At 43.3% G+C, this 14117-nt stretch overlaps 1 protein-coding gene across 2 annotated transcripts in view; it reads left to right on the top strand.

Annotated features, from left to right (window-relative positions):
• The first annotated feature begins 4704 nt into the window (after positions 1-4704).
• Kras (KRAS proto-oncogene, GTPase) overlaps positions 4705-14117 on the top strand; it is a 30778-nt gene continuing 21365 nt past the window's right edge. The window contains exons 1-2 of one of the 2 annotated variants that reach the window (XM_034511634.2): positions 4705-5080; positions 8243-8364. In XM_034511634.2, coding sequence (XP_034367525.1) covers positions 8254-8364 — 111 coding nt within the window. In that variant the 5' untranslated portion in view covers positions 4705-5080; positions 8243-8253. The remainder of the gene's footprint in view (positions 5081-8242; positions 8365-14117) is intronic. The other variant, XM_034511635.2, reaches the window with a different exon arrangement.

Genomic DNA, 14117 nt, shown 5'->3' with positions numbered 1-14117 from the left:
TAAAGGAGCCAAGTTTGGGTCTCAGCACTGTGCTGGGTGACTCGCAACTGTTTACACACACAAATAAAAAAATAAAAGCAAATACTTTGACAATATAATTAAAGAAGCTTTGAATGGGATGGGAAAATGCATTAAAAATTAAGTTTTGTGTCTAATGTTTTGGGGAGCCATGATGTTTGTCAGGCAAGATAGCAGAAATGAGTGAGAATTAGTTCAGGAGAGTAAGGTGAATTTGTTTCTGGATGGTATACTGATTACTTTTCTCATCAGACACATTTGAGGGAGGGAAGGGTTATCCTAGATCCTGGTCATGGAAGGAAGACATGGTAGCTGGGGCTCTGTCCATGGTGTCTGAAGCCTGTGATATAGTCTGTTACATCTTGGCAGACCAGGAGACATTGGGCAGAAACTAAGGCCTCAGAATAGGTGTCTCAGTGACACACTAGGAAGGCCTCACCTTCTGGAGGTTTCAAAAGCTCCCCAAACAGTTCCATCAGCAAGGGACCAGGTGTTCAATCACAGGAGCCTGTGAGGGATATTTCACACTATGCGTTAACACGTAAGACAGCCTTAATGGCAGGATATTCATTTAGAAATGACCTAGAAGACCATCTCAATGGAACAAAGTGGTTCTGTGGAGACAAGGCTGAGGTTCTGTTATAATTCACTCACTTCAGCAAACACACAAAGACCTAGCCGCTTTGCAGGAATCCAGAGTTCAGTAGATAGGCCATGGATGACTGTGTAGCCCAGTGAGAAAAACAGAGAAGCCAAAATAAAATTTAGTCTCACGAAACCATGTGTAGAAGAGACAATGTGCTGACCAAGTGACCTGGACAGGCTCTGCTCCCCGTGTACACTCCCCACCTGAGCAAACCAGATTGTCCCAGAGAAAGCAACATAGATGGCTCCTGGTGTTTAACTTTCTGACCCTGTGTCTTGTTACTGTGGCCACAAGCGTCAGGACTCAGGATTGGAGCCCAAAGGAAGGTTAGTAGTCTTTTAGTTAGATATAAAGATGGCCAGGTACCCATTAGAAAAACTGCTCCACAGAGTCTCTCTTCTTATTGAGTGACAGACACAGTCTTGAATGTGTCATAGAGAGTGGATACCAGAAGCCTAGACAGCAATACAAGAGTTATGTGAAGAAGCCTAGACAGCAATACAAGAGTTATGTGAAGAAGCCTAGACAGGCTGGTTCATGGATAGAATTACCAGAGTTCAGGAAATAGATGCTTCCTAAAGAAGGACAGGTGACGCTTTGGACCTCACCACTGAACCGAAAAAGGTACAATCATTCTTGGATTGAACTAACATTTTCTGGCTGAAGATATGATTTCTGTTTTTCTTACTCTCTTTCTTCCTTCCTTCCTTCCTTCCTTCCTTCCTTCCTTCCTTCCTTCCTTCCTTGATATAGAGTCTGTGTAGCTCAGGCTTGCCTTATTCTCATTATTTCCCATTTAGTCACTGGGATTAAGAGGAACATAGCTGCTAGTATCCTCAGATGTCCTTATTTAGAATAAATTTCTAACATTTGTGGTGTAGTCTCCTAACATTTCACACCTTCTAAAGTCCCAAGAAACACATGATACTCCTGTTTTGTTGTTGTTTGTGACTTTTTTGTTTTTGTTTTGTTTTTCTTGGGGGGGGGGAGGTTGATTCTATCTGTAGAAGTGGTTGCTCCACAGAGAAAGGAACTACTTGATCCTCAGAAGACAGATCAAAAGGCTGTGTGGATGTGCATATGTGTAACTAACTTTCCGGAAGAGCCTAACAATAGAGGGCAGAGACCCCAGTTAAGCTTGCAGCAAGCCCTGGGTAACATTTATGCTTCTTGTTATTTCTTCTTCCTTTCCTATTGTGATCCCAGTGCCTGCCTATGTCCTCATACTCAGGAAGACTGAGGAAACAGGCAGATAGGTAGACTCTGTAGTGCAGCCACTAGGCTTGGGGAAAGGCCTCCCCGGAAGATAGATATCGAAAGAATGGCTGCCAAGAGTGTCAGTGTGCTAACTGCCAGGTTGGGATCTCTTGATTTTTTAAAAAGATTTCTGATCTACCTCATACCAACTGTATAGCATACCTGGTTGGGGGACAGGGGCTAGGAATTTGAATTATGCAAGCATGGCAGATGATTCTGGAGCCTCTGTGAACTCAACAGGTCCCTCCCACCTTGGACCCTGCAGTGGTAAGAAAACAAAGGGAAGATCCTGGGGGAGGTAGCTGTTCCTGAGAGAGAGCACCAAGACGTGGATGGTGGAAAGGCCTGGCACAGCTTGTGTAAGAATTGCTGTGGGAATGAAAGGAGACATCCTGTGTGAGGTGAAGCTGGAAAGCAGGGTTCACAGGCCCAACAGAAGGAACTGTCCTACTTAGCTTTAATTGCCAATTTGGAACAGCCTAGAGTTGTCTGAGAGGCAAGCCTACGCTGAAGGATTACCCAGAACAGACTAGAAGTTGGCATGTCTGTGGTTGAGGGAGGTGGGAATTTCCTTGATGGTTAATTGACAAAGGAGGATCCAGCCCACCATGGGCAACTCATTCCTAGGCTCTTCCCAGCTAAGTATGTGCCTGAGAGTGAGCCAGCAAGCAGTGTTCCTCCATGGTTTCTGCTTCAAGCTCCTGCCTGAGTTCCAGCTCTGACATCCCTCAATGATGGCCTGTGACCTGGAAGTATAAGCAAAATAAACCCCTTTCCTCCTAATTGGGTTTTGGCCACTGTTTTCTCGAAGTCACAGGAAGAAACTAGAACAGGAACTCATTTTGGGAACTATGAGCCAAGATGGTAACTGAGACCCTGTGGATGGATTAGATTTCTGCTGCTGCCAGAATTTTTATAATGAGCATCGAAGTGTTCCAAAGAGCACTGCAGTCCCTTTATGGTTAGCAGAGAACCAACTGCAGAGGACACTGCATTAGCAGCTGTGTGTGTGTGTGAGAGAGGGGGGGGGGGGGCGGCTCATCATGGACTTTAAAGCAGCACAGAATAATCTGTGATTACAAAACAACGTTCAAATAAGCACACATTAATTTAACAAATTCAAAGAGCTCGTTATGCAGCAGATAGTTTTCTAGCACGAGGTTCATCAGAAGGTGACCTTGCTGAGTGTAAAAGCCGATTGCATAAGATGATAAAAGCAGACACTGACGGGTTTAAAGAACTCTAAGTAAGGATTTAGTCTCAGGGTTCATAAAGAGGGTGCCTGGATTGTTCATTCAGCATTTCATGTCTTTCCTGAATGTCTTACTTGTGTCAGGACTGTTACAGGCACTAGAACTTCAGCAGTCAACAAAACAAGCCAGAGCCCTCGCTCTCACAGATTTTATTCTTTGTTGGGGGAGAATACAAGAGTTAAGGAAATCAAGACAGCCAGGCATAGTACCATAAGCCTTTCATCCCAGCAGTCAGGAGGCAGAGGCAGGAGGAGCTCTATAAGTTAGAGGCCAGCTTGGCTTTACATAGAGACCCTCTCAAAACAAACCAACAACCACCAAAGAAAATTAAAATGAAATACTAAGACATTAAATGGTGATGAGTGTCCTGGAGAAAACTGAGAGTAGTGTTCGGGGACTGAGGGGGAGACAGCAGTACCAAAGATGCTCCTTAAGGAAGCTTTCAGTTAAGAAATAAGACATTTAAACAAGGCTTAAAGCCTAGGAGGTAGGAGGCTCTGGGCATTGGTAGTTAGGAGCCAGTTTTCCAGGACAGTCGCAGAGGTAGAAGCCAACCTCCCTGCCAGGAGTCAAGGTGAATACAGGAAAAACGAAGGTGGAATCTGAGAAAGGGCAGAAGGTAAGGCAGCAAGTAGTAAAGGCAGCACAGACTTTTTGAAATTTGCTTTTATGTTACTTGGAATGTGAGCCACCGGGGAGCTCAAGGCAGACCGAGACACTCTGAGTTAGGAGCCTTCAGCTTAGCAGTGTGAATGTGGACGCCATTTCTTCCTTTCCGTAAATTTCTTCCTCCATCTGTAAAATAGTGGAGATGATGTCTAACTCGCGGGGGCGTCGTGATAATTAAATACGGTATGTGCAAAACATTTAGCAGTTACTTGACGGAGTAGGCAAGTTCTTTCTTTCCCTGTCTTCCTCCTGTTTCCGGGGCCTCCCACCTGGTGCTGGAGGGAGAGGTAAGGCTGTACAAAGAGTGACATCACTTCAGAGAGCTAGTGTAACAGTTTCACGGGTGGCTGATGATGGATGTGGGGGTGAGGACAGACAGTGGTGGGCGGGCGGGCAGTCTTTTGGGCGGGGGGCATGGCTCTCCAGGCCGCAACTGACGGAATTTTCTAGAAGGGCTGTCAGTGCCGTCTATAGGAATGCACGTTGATTTGCCTCCCCGGTTAACTCTGGGGTGGTGACTGAGGAATGAACGTCTGCTACCTCGCGTCCCGAGAGGTGTCCTCAGATCTGTCCTGTGAGGCAAGGGCACTTCCTACAAACGAGCTCTGCTTGTGCTATCCGGGCAGAAGGCCAGCCCGGTCTACACGAAGAGACCCCGGTCTCAAAACACAGAGAAGAGGTCCGGATCGGGAGGCTGCAGTCTGCAGACAGTCCGGCGAAGGGACCGCGAGGGCAGCGGCTGGGGTCCGCCCCCGGCGGCGCCGCGCGCGAGCGCCGAGGCGGGGCGATCGGAAGCGCGAGCCCCGGGTCGGGGGTCCGCGTGGGCCGCCGCCCTCTCGGCACCACCCTCGCGCGCCCCCGCCCAGGCCCGTCCCGGCCGCCGCTTCCCGCCCTCGCTCTCCTCCGCTCACAGCGCTGCGGCCGCTCCCTCCTGCGCGCGCGGCCGAGGTAGCGCGGAGCACCGAGCGCATCGATCAGCTTGCTCTGCGGCCTCCCGCCCGCCTGCCGGGCCCATCACGCGCTCCGGGCTCGATTCGGCAGGCGGTGGCCGCGGCGGCTGAGGCGGCAGCGCTGTGGCGGCGGCTGAGACGGCAGGGGAAGGTGGTGGCAGCGGCGGCGGCGGCGGCTCGGCCCGGAGTCCTGCTCCCGCGCCATTTCGGACCCGGAGCGAGCGCGGCGCGGGCCTGAAGGCGGCGGCGGGAGCCTGAGGCGCGGCGGCTCCGCGGTGCGGAGAGAGGTAGGGCGCGGGCGGCGCTCCTGGGCCGCTGCCCGGTGCGGAGCTCGGCGCGGCCGGGCGGGGCCGCGGCGCTGAATGAAGCCGGCGCGGGGCGGCGGGCGCGGGGCGCCCAGGTCCGGCCGCCGCCGTTTCCCGGACGGGGCAGCTTTCCTTCCTCCTCCCGGCCGCGGCCGGCCCTCCGCGCTCGCCCGGCCTCGGCGCCCGGCCTCGGCTGCACCCGGCATCCGCGCTCGGTGCCCCGCGCCCGGCTCAACTTGTCCGGCGCGCGGGCTGTGCGGGGACGCCGCTTCCCCAGGCCGACCGGGCGGCGGGTCCCCGGGGAGGTCGGGGAGGGAGGTGCTCGGACCCGGTGGCCGGAGGGCGTCGTGGTTCTCGGGGGTCCGGGGGAAGCGTCCGCCGCGGAGTTCGCGACCGCTCCGCTCCCCTCCCCCACGCCCGTAAGGGCTGTGACATTGCCGCGGCCACAAAGGAGGAGGTGGAGGTAGGGATGGTGCTGGCAGAACAGGTGGCCCACGCCCTGCGCGGAAAGCCCGTGAGCGACCCGCACGGAAGCAGAAAAGTTAATGCGGCAAGTCTGAGTGGCTTTGTGTGGTGAAAACCCAGGGGGACGAACGGCGGGAGCCGAGGCAGGGGGCTCTCCCCGAGTGGAGCGCAGGCAGCTCGGCTCACAGCGTCAAGTTTGAATTGCCTGCCCTCCTCTCCCCTCAGTCCTGCGGTTTGTCCCTTGCCCCTTTCCAGACTCCGGAGTTCTTTGTAGCATTCGGGGCGGACCACTGCAATCCTCTCAGGCCCGTGTAGCAGCCCAAGTGCTGGGGCCAGCCTTGTTAAAGCTTGGTTATCATCTGGGCAAGGACTTAAAAGTAGAATGGCATGCCGTGTTTGTCGTGGAAAAAAAATCATCTGAGAAGGAATGTTGAAAAAGTCTGCTCATGATAATCACTTCGGAATTGCCACCAAATAACTGGTGTCACTCTTCCACCAAGGGACAGACAAGATTGCTGACCCTTCATGTGATAGACAATAGACATCAGATATGCTAGGTATCAGTATATTTAATTTGAAACTGTAGCCATTCACAAGCATCTTTGGCTTTAAGAGATGATGAGTGGTAATTTAATTTTACACTTTTGTTAGAATCTAACCCCTTTACCACCTTTTGTAACTGGGGGGAGGGGGCACGACCCTTTCTGGCTTAAGGTTTTCCTTGAGTAAGACTTCCTTTTTTTTTCTAGTGGACTTAAATATTACTAGGTTTTCAAAACCTAATTCAAGAATTTTTATTTTCAGCAAAAGCTACTGTGTAAATGATTAAATATCTGTCCACCGTATATCCTAAATTAGCCAACATTTTAGTTTGTAGAACCCCTTTACACCTGTAAACAAATTATTGAGGGTCTCAAAAATCCTATGGATTTGGCATACCAATATTTACTATATTAGAAGTAACATTTTTTTCAGTTTATTTAGAACTAAAAATAAAATGCCTGTTGGTAGCATGAATGCATTTTAATGGAAAAATAAACTTTTCTAGAACAAAGAATTAGAGTGGTTTTGTTTACACATTAGCAATCTGTTTAATTGTGTCTTCATAGGAGGTAACTGTATTCTTTCATATCTACATCTCATATCTGCATCTGCATTCTCTTTATTGTGATTATAGGGCCTAGAGATCAACTGTCCTTGTAATAGTAAGAAGGCTAAAAAACAATTGCTGTAAAAATAGTTCTAACCTCCTAATCCTGTTCCCTACCACACAAAGTTTCAGGGACCCAAAATTGCTCTTGTAAGCTAGCCACACTGTTTGCAGGAGGGAGGGGCAAAGGTCATATTTCCATGTGATTCTTTTCATCTATCCCGTTTGCCATGGTCTACATTTGTTATAAAACTTGAAGGCAAACAGGTGAGTTAGGTTAGCAATGGCTCACAGGATGGCCCCAGACAAGCAGCAGGAAAGGGTAGGAGGGGCAGAGTAGGGCAGGAGTTGGATGGAGGTCTGATAACAATGGTTTCTGACCTTGTAGTACTGTTACTGAGGGCTTCAGGCGCAGGGTGAGGAGGACAGTGTGTTGGGAAAACAAATTGCATTTTCCCCTCTTGGTGCCTGTGTGGACAGTTCTTGGTCATGAATAAGTAGACTGTATTTTGTGTTTGTTTGCACTGTATATACTTCCAAGGACCTGGAACTACTTATTCTATAATAAATTGTGACTTTAGTGTTGTTCTTTTGCATCCACATGTCTCTTTATTTGTAATAATATACGTTACACAAGGGAAGGGAGATAAAGTGAATATATTAATTTTATTTAAAAAATGTTTGAAATAGCAGATTAGAAAATAAATGTTCTATTTGGGGCTTTTAACTGTATAGATTGCCAACACTTAGTGCAGTGTATTATAAGCAAGGCAAACGTCACAGGGGTTACTGAGAAACTCTTTACATACTTAACATTTTTTTTTCTTGCCAAAAATAGTCTTTATCTCTGAATTTCATTCAGTTTTATTTTCTTGTGCAGAAGTTTTTAGTACTCAAAGGATTATATATTATAATTGATCTGATCTTATACCAGATAGTTAATCTAATTTCCTACAGATAGTTTGTAGATTAAAATGTCATCAAATACTATCTTTATTTGCTTCATTGCCTAAATGTTTCTTTCCCCACAACAATTCAGTTTTGACATCAGCTTCCTGTTTTGCTGTCTATCACTGCAGAACTGCCCTGATGGCTTTAAAACAGTTTTCTGCAACTCTTGGCTCCAACAAAGATGCTATTGGGCTACCTAACTTCTAACTTTTAATATCCAGTCAACAAAGAATCCTGCAAGGGTAGATGTTGGGATAGCTGTCAAAAGCTCATGCGGGTGTGTCCCCTGGGTATAGAGTACTGAGCAGGAGACTTGTACTGAGTGAAGTCATGATACATTCCTTTGAGAGCCATTAGCTGCTACAAAACAGTAATCTGGCTGTTAAGACTTTTATTAATGAGGGAAGTTGTAAGTCACGTACAAGTTACTTTATGTACATCTGTGGTCACTGTCACTGAATTCAGAATACCATAGAGTTTTACATACAAAGGTGAGTGTTAAAATATTGATAAAGTATTTGATAATCTTGTGTGAGACATGTTCTAATTGAGTTATATTTTATTATTTTTATTATAAGGCCTGCTGAAAATGACTGAGTATAAACTTGTGGTAGTTGGAGCTGGTGGCGTAGGCAAGAGTGCCTTGACGATACAGCTAATTCAGAATCACTTTGTGGATGAATATGATCCTACAATAGAGGTAAATGTTGCTTTATATTTATTCTATCTACAATCTGTAAAGGATGGCAGTTGTCCCATTTCTCTTGAGAGCATGTCACAGAGAATAAGGTCCAAGATGCTAACTGTGTTTTGTATTTGCATTCTAATAAATACATTTCATGATTTTGTAAGAGTTAAGAATATAGTTTTGCATTTGATCTGTTCCCGAAAGGTTTGTGTTATTGTTGTTTTATGGGTTTGTTGTTTTGTGTTGTTGTTTGGTGTCTTTTAGACATGTTCTTACTATGTAGCCTCGGCTGTCCTAGAACTCATTATGTAGACTAGACTAGCTCTGAATTTACAGAGATCCATCTACCCACCTCTGCTGCCCAGATGCTGAGATTAAAGGTGTGTACTACCATGTACAGTAAAAGTTATTCTTTTGAAAAGATTTTATTGTTATGGATTTCTTGGAATGTTGATATGATGAGGAGAAAATTTGATTATACTAGAGTAATAGAATCACTTGATAGTTGAGGTTTTTAAGCTTAATACAGTTTGATGAGTAAAATCTTCAGGATTATTTTCAGACTTTTTTTTCATTTCATAGAATCTTAGCCAATTAAAGACAAATTGCCAAATAATTAAATTAATACCTGGAAAAGATCTTGAAAATCAGGTGGTATATCCTATTGCTGTCAATAGGTTCAAGTTTTCCAGACCAAAGAAGAGTTTTTTTTAACCTCCAAGACTTAGCAGGAAGGGTTATACTGTACTTGTTACTCATGTTTCACAAGGTAATTGTTCACATATTTATATGTAGTCTAAATATATTAAATTTAATATTAGTGAAGTGTGAAATAAATGTTATTCTGCCTTTGAAATCGCCTTATTGTTAGATTATTTCTTAGGCATCTTTACTGCAGTGTGAGGCTATCCCGATGTTTAGCTTTTTTCTTTGTTCTAATGTCTCATTTTCAGTTCTTAGATAGGTTCTAATGTACCCCAGGTGAGTCTTCAGGTAGCCGAGGCCTAGCATGCAGTCCTGAGCATCCAGCTTTCACCCCTTGAGTGACAAGGTTCCGTTATAGGCCTGTGTGCCTCCATGCTCATTCTAGGCTGTGCTGGGGAGTCGAACCTAAGGCCTCTGGCTTGCTAGGCAATCCTCTACTCACCTGAGTCTACATCCTTACTTCATGTACCAATTTAAAAATTAAAAAAAAAAAAAAAAGACTTCTGAAGAATTTTGAAGTGCTTCAGAATCCATAGCTATGAAATCTCAAGTAGGTCACAGTGCCCTGTTATGGGTCTCTGTTATGTCTTGAAGAAATATTGTGCTGTGTTGGGTTTTGAGGACATTGGGGAGCTTGGGAAGATGGTTATATAACTTAGAACATTGAAGGTTGATTAAACAAGTGTTAGGAAGTGTCAAATAATTTAATAGTAGTATACCACCCTCCAAAAAGATGATACTTAAATATAAAAAAATGACTTTTATTTACTTTACAAGTTAAAAAGTGACATCAGTGAAGCAGAGCTTCTGTGCGCTGCTCTTCGTACATTTAGGTGCTGTAAGGTAGTTCTGCTTTTTTCTTCAAGAAAGATCGAAAAGTTCATCCATTTTGACTGGTATTCTAAACGCAAGATTACTTGGCATGTTCTACCATTTAAATCACATGTAAAAGGAAGTTTTAGTAGAATGCATGTGAAATGTGGAAGTTTTCCTGGGATTTGGAAGATGCTTTCAGCAGAATTAATCTCCATTTTTCTTGAAAATCTGAGGGGTTCCATTGTGCTTTCTCCTGTTGGGTCAGAAAGCATCCTGAGCTTGTACAGCATGAGGTCAGAATTCCATGCTTCAGTAGGAGCATGGTAAAAGAGAGCTGAGAAAGCCTTCAGCTCACACTTGCTAAAATATAACATACACCTAACAATTCATTATGTATGAAGAAGGTACAAAAAGTTTATAAATTTTAAATTTCTAACCTTTATTATGATTTCTGCCAAACCAGAAGACTTGACTCTGGGAAGCACTGATAACCTGTGAACTTTGACCCTGACATTCCCCTAGGTAGTTTAGCAGCTGGAGAAAAGTCTATACCTTATCTCACTATCTGTGGCAAGTCTGAGGAAACTGACATGGTCCTTTCTTGGTGTGGTTCACCTATAAGAAGGGCAAAAGGGAGAAAGAGATTTGATTGCCTAAAAATGCCAACTTCCTATAAGTACAAAAAGTTTCAATAGATGAAAAATGTCAGAGAGAAAATGAGAGCATGGAAGCTGGGTCTGGGGGCAGATGCTGCTAGATACTGGGAGGCAAAGATTTCCAGTTTAAGACCTGCCTGGGTTGCAGAGCAGGTGCAAGGACAGCCTGCACAACTTAGTGAGACCCTATCTTAAAAGCAAAAAATAAAGGAGGGGCTAGGAATATAGCCCATTGGCAAAGTGCTTGTACTTTGGGATTACATCAGTTTCTTTGCATAAGCTTTTTAAAAATCTAAATGATAATACCGTCATATTTTTTCAGTGATTTACAATTTGTAAAATACTATCCTAGGAGGTGAAAGGGAGCAGTCATTGCTTCTTTGATTTTTTATCTATAAACTTGTGAGGTGTTCTAACTCGCCTAAAGATATTTAGCTAGTTAGTGAAAAGACTGAATTTAAACTTTGTGAAACAAGTGATATTTCTACTATGGTAAGTGAAAAAGTAGCTGTCTTTCAAACTAAGAAAATATTTAATAATCTTCTAGACTGTGCATCAGTATACTGTAACTTGAATTTACTAATGTACAGACTGCTTGATGGCAGATCCATAATAGAAAATGACCATAGAACATGTTAGTATTGGAGATACTATGTATGTTAATCACCTTGACTTCTCACTTTTTTTTTTTTTTTTTATCTTATATGAAGTGCACTAGTTTTTTAGTTAATTTTTTAGTGGGACATGGTTATTACATTCTTATATGAAGTCCTCACACAACTCAATTGGAAATAGTATAGAAAGAACTAGCCCAGTGTTACATGCAGTTTTAAACATTGCTCAGATGATCAAATTTATGTCCCAGTGATAACTTTTATTTTGATTTTCAAGTATGACATAGATTTAAAGTTCACTTTTTGTAAAGTTAGGTTACTGTGCGTTATGTTGTCTTACTCTAAAGTTGTATTAAAACTTTTTGACTTGAAAATAGTCTTATCTTAAAAGCAGTTTTGTTTGAAGAAAACTTTCCTCTGAAGCTGTGGCCAGCTCTTCTCCCTCTTTTGAGCGCCCTCTACTGGTAATTTACTTGCTTTTGTAATAAGTGAAAACTCAAGGTTGTTTTGTATATTTTTAACCTGTAGATGTAACCTGTGATTTTATCAGTTTATAAATCTATCAGTTACTCAGGAGTCTTATATGTAATTAATATGTAAGAGAAAAGGAGGCCGTGTGGGAGAGCACGGGACACATTTCCTTTGTGAACACTGGTTGGGCTGAGCTTGTTGGATGAAGGGACTAAAAGCTGCGATACACCCTGAATTCCCTTGCTTGTGCTTGATATGTGCCCTTTAGTATCCTTGTTTTCAAAATTCTGATAATATTTTGAGTTTATTCAGATTTTTTAAACTAATGATAGTTTTACCTCTTAAGAAGTAGTGCATATTTTATTTTCTCTAATGTAAAGTGTTAGTTATCCTAATTTCAAGAGCTTAGAATGTGGAAAATAAGTTTTTGTTTTCTTTATTTCTACTTTGAAAGAATTTTATAATCTTATATTTTATGAGAACAAGATCTTTTTTTTTTCCTTTTTTTTATTAGATATTTTATTTACACTTCAGATGCCATCCCCTTTCCCCATCCCCCCCTTAGAAAACCCCTATCCCATGCCCCCTTTTCCTTTTTGCATTTATACATTTTTTTTTAAATAATGTTAATCATAAGCGTTATAAGTTTGGAATTGTTCAATCAGAGGTGTAACCCACTGACCAACCTAGATATAACAACTATCTTTGACTGGTGGAGATACATGAATATCTGCCTCCCTGTCTTCCCCCTCTTTCTCTCTTTCATCACCTAGCTTCTCCTATCCTTCTTCTCCTCTTCTTCTAACTCCTTTTCTTCCTCTCAGTACTGAGAACAAGATCTTTAATATCCTTGTTCACCAATCAAAATAGAAATCTTGAACTGTCAGTTTTACCTTTTTTTTTTTTTTTTTTTTTTTTTCCTGGTACTTATTCAGCCCTGTTGTGTTTTGACATGGTAACTGGTAACTAGACCTGCAAAGGCCATTCTAAGTATAGATGTCTAGTGACTGTGTAAGGGCAAGATGTGCTTCTGGGCAGTCACTAGCAGCCAATGATCTGGACCCCACTTTGTGGTCAGTAGTAGATGCTTGGTGGACTACACAAAAGAATTATAATGGACTTGTTTAACACTTTTCATTTTATGAAGGGATTTTTGTTGTTTTTAATCCTCTTCTGGATATTTGTCCTGTGTAAGATTATATCCATTTTTATCACTGAGAGAACAATGGCTTGGAGTAGATAAGAGATGCAGTAGTTTGATGAGTCCATACCACGAGGAAGGAAAGTTTTACAGTTGTCAGTAACTAAAGACTCCAGGCCTGCCTCTTGCTTAGAACAAATTAGAACAGATCTCTGTTCTGAGCACCGAGACCTGTATGTCAGGTTGTTTTTAGGTTGGGAATTAATATTACACTTAATGTTCTCTACACTTCGTTTCTGTTTGTCTTTAAAACATTGAGCTGAAAATCACATAGAACAAACAGTGCAGCCAGTGATGGCTAGTTCTTTCTTAAGGTTACAATCATCGCTGCTATCTAGTTCCGGGATATTTTTCATCACACTAGAAAGGAGCCCCATACCCATTAGTGGTCACTCCCCAAACCCTTTTCCTTCCAGCCCCTGGCAGCCACTAACTGCTGTTTGCTTGCACGTACATATTCTTAATATGCCATTTAAGGGGATCATGTATCATCTAGTGTAGCTTCTGTGTCTGATATTTATTTATCTAGTCTCATGACATGGTTTCTCCTTATAGCTCTGACTGTCTTGAAACTTGCTTTGTAGACCAGGCTGGCCTCGAATTCTGCCTTCCACGTGCTGGGATTAAAGGTGTGTGCCATTGCTACTTGGCCTTGTATTTGATTTTTACATATGTTTGTCCTTGTCACAATGTTAGCACTTCATTCCTTTTTATGGGAAGGTAGTTCTCTCTTGTAGACATTCCATATTTTGTTCATCCATTCATCAGTTAATGACATTTGGGTTCTTCTTTAGGACTCTTTTGAATAATAGTTTTGTTGTGTATGTATGTACAGAGTTTTTGTGTGACTATCTCCTTTAGTTCCTTTGAGATTGGCCAGCTTTAACTTTTTGAGAAGCAGCCAAGTCACTGTTCACAGCAGCTGTGCCTTTTCTACATTCCTGCTGTTGCTTGTGAGGGCGGCTGTGCCGTCTGGACCAGCCGAGTGCTCTCCATCCCTTCTGCTTTTGCCACCTTAGTAACATCCTTTGTTTCTGTAAGACCTCTGTATTCCCTCAGTTCCTCCTTCTCTCCCTTTTGGTTTAAACAGTTACTGAAGTCAGCAGTGCACTAATATTTCCACACTGAGAACTTCATATGGAGGATTAGTTAATTAGGTATAAGAAGACTGAAAAGACAACACTGAAAGTAATACAATATAACATCAAGAAGTAGCTACTACCCCTGATAGTCAGGGATTACTGTAGGAAGCCGTGGTCAGTGGTTATACATTCGCCATTCCAAGATGGCGCTGACATCGTG

The sequence above is a fragment of the Arvicanthis niloticus genome, chromosome 9 (assembly GCF_011762505.2).
Source record: "Arvicanthis niloticus isolate mArvNil1 chromosome 9, mArvNil1.pat.X, whole genome shotgun sequence".
In the NCBI taxonomy this organism is placed as follows: Eukaryota; Metazoa; Chordata; class Mammalia; order Rodentia; family Muridae; genus Arvicanthis; species Arvicanthis niloticus.
The sequence above is the reverse complement of the archived record's forward strand: the minus strand, read 5'-3'. Positions and strand labels throughout refer to the sequence as shown.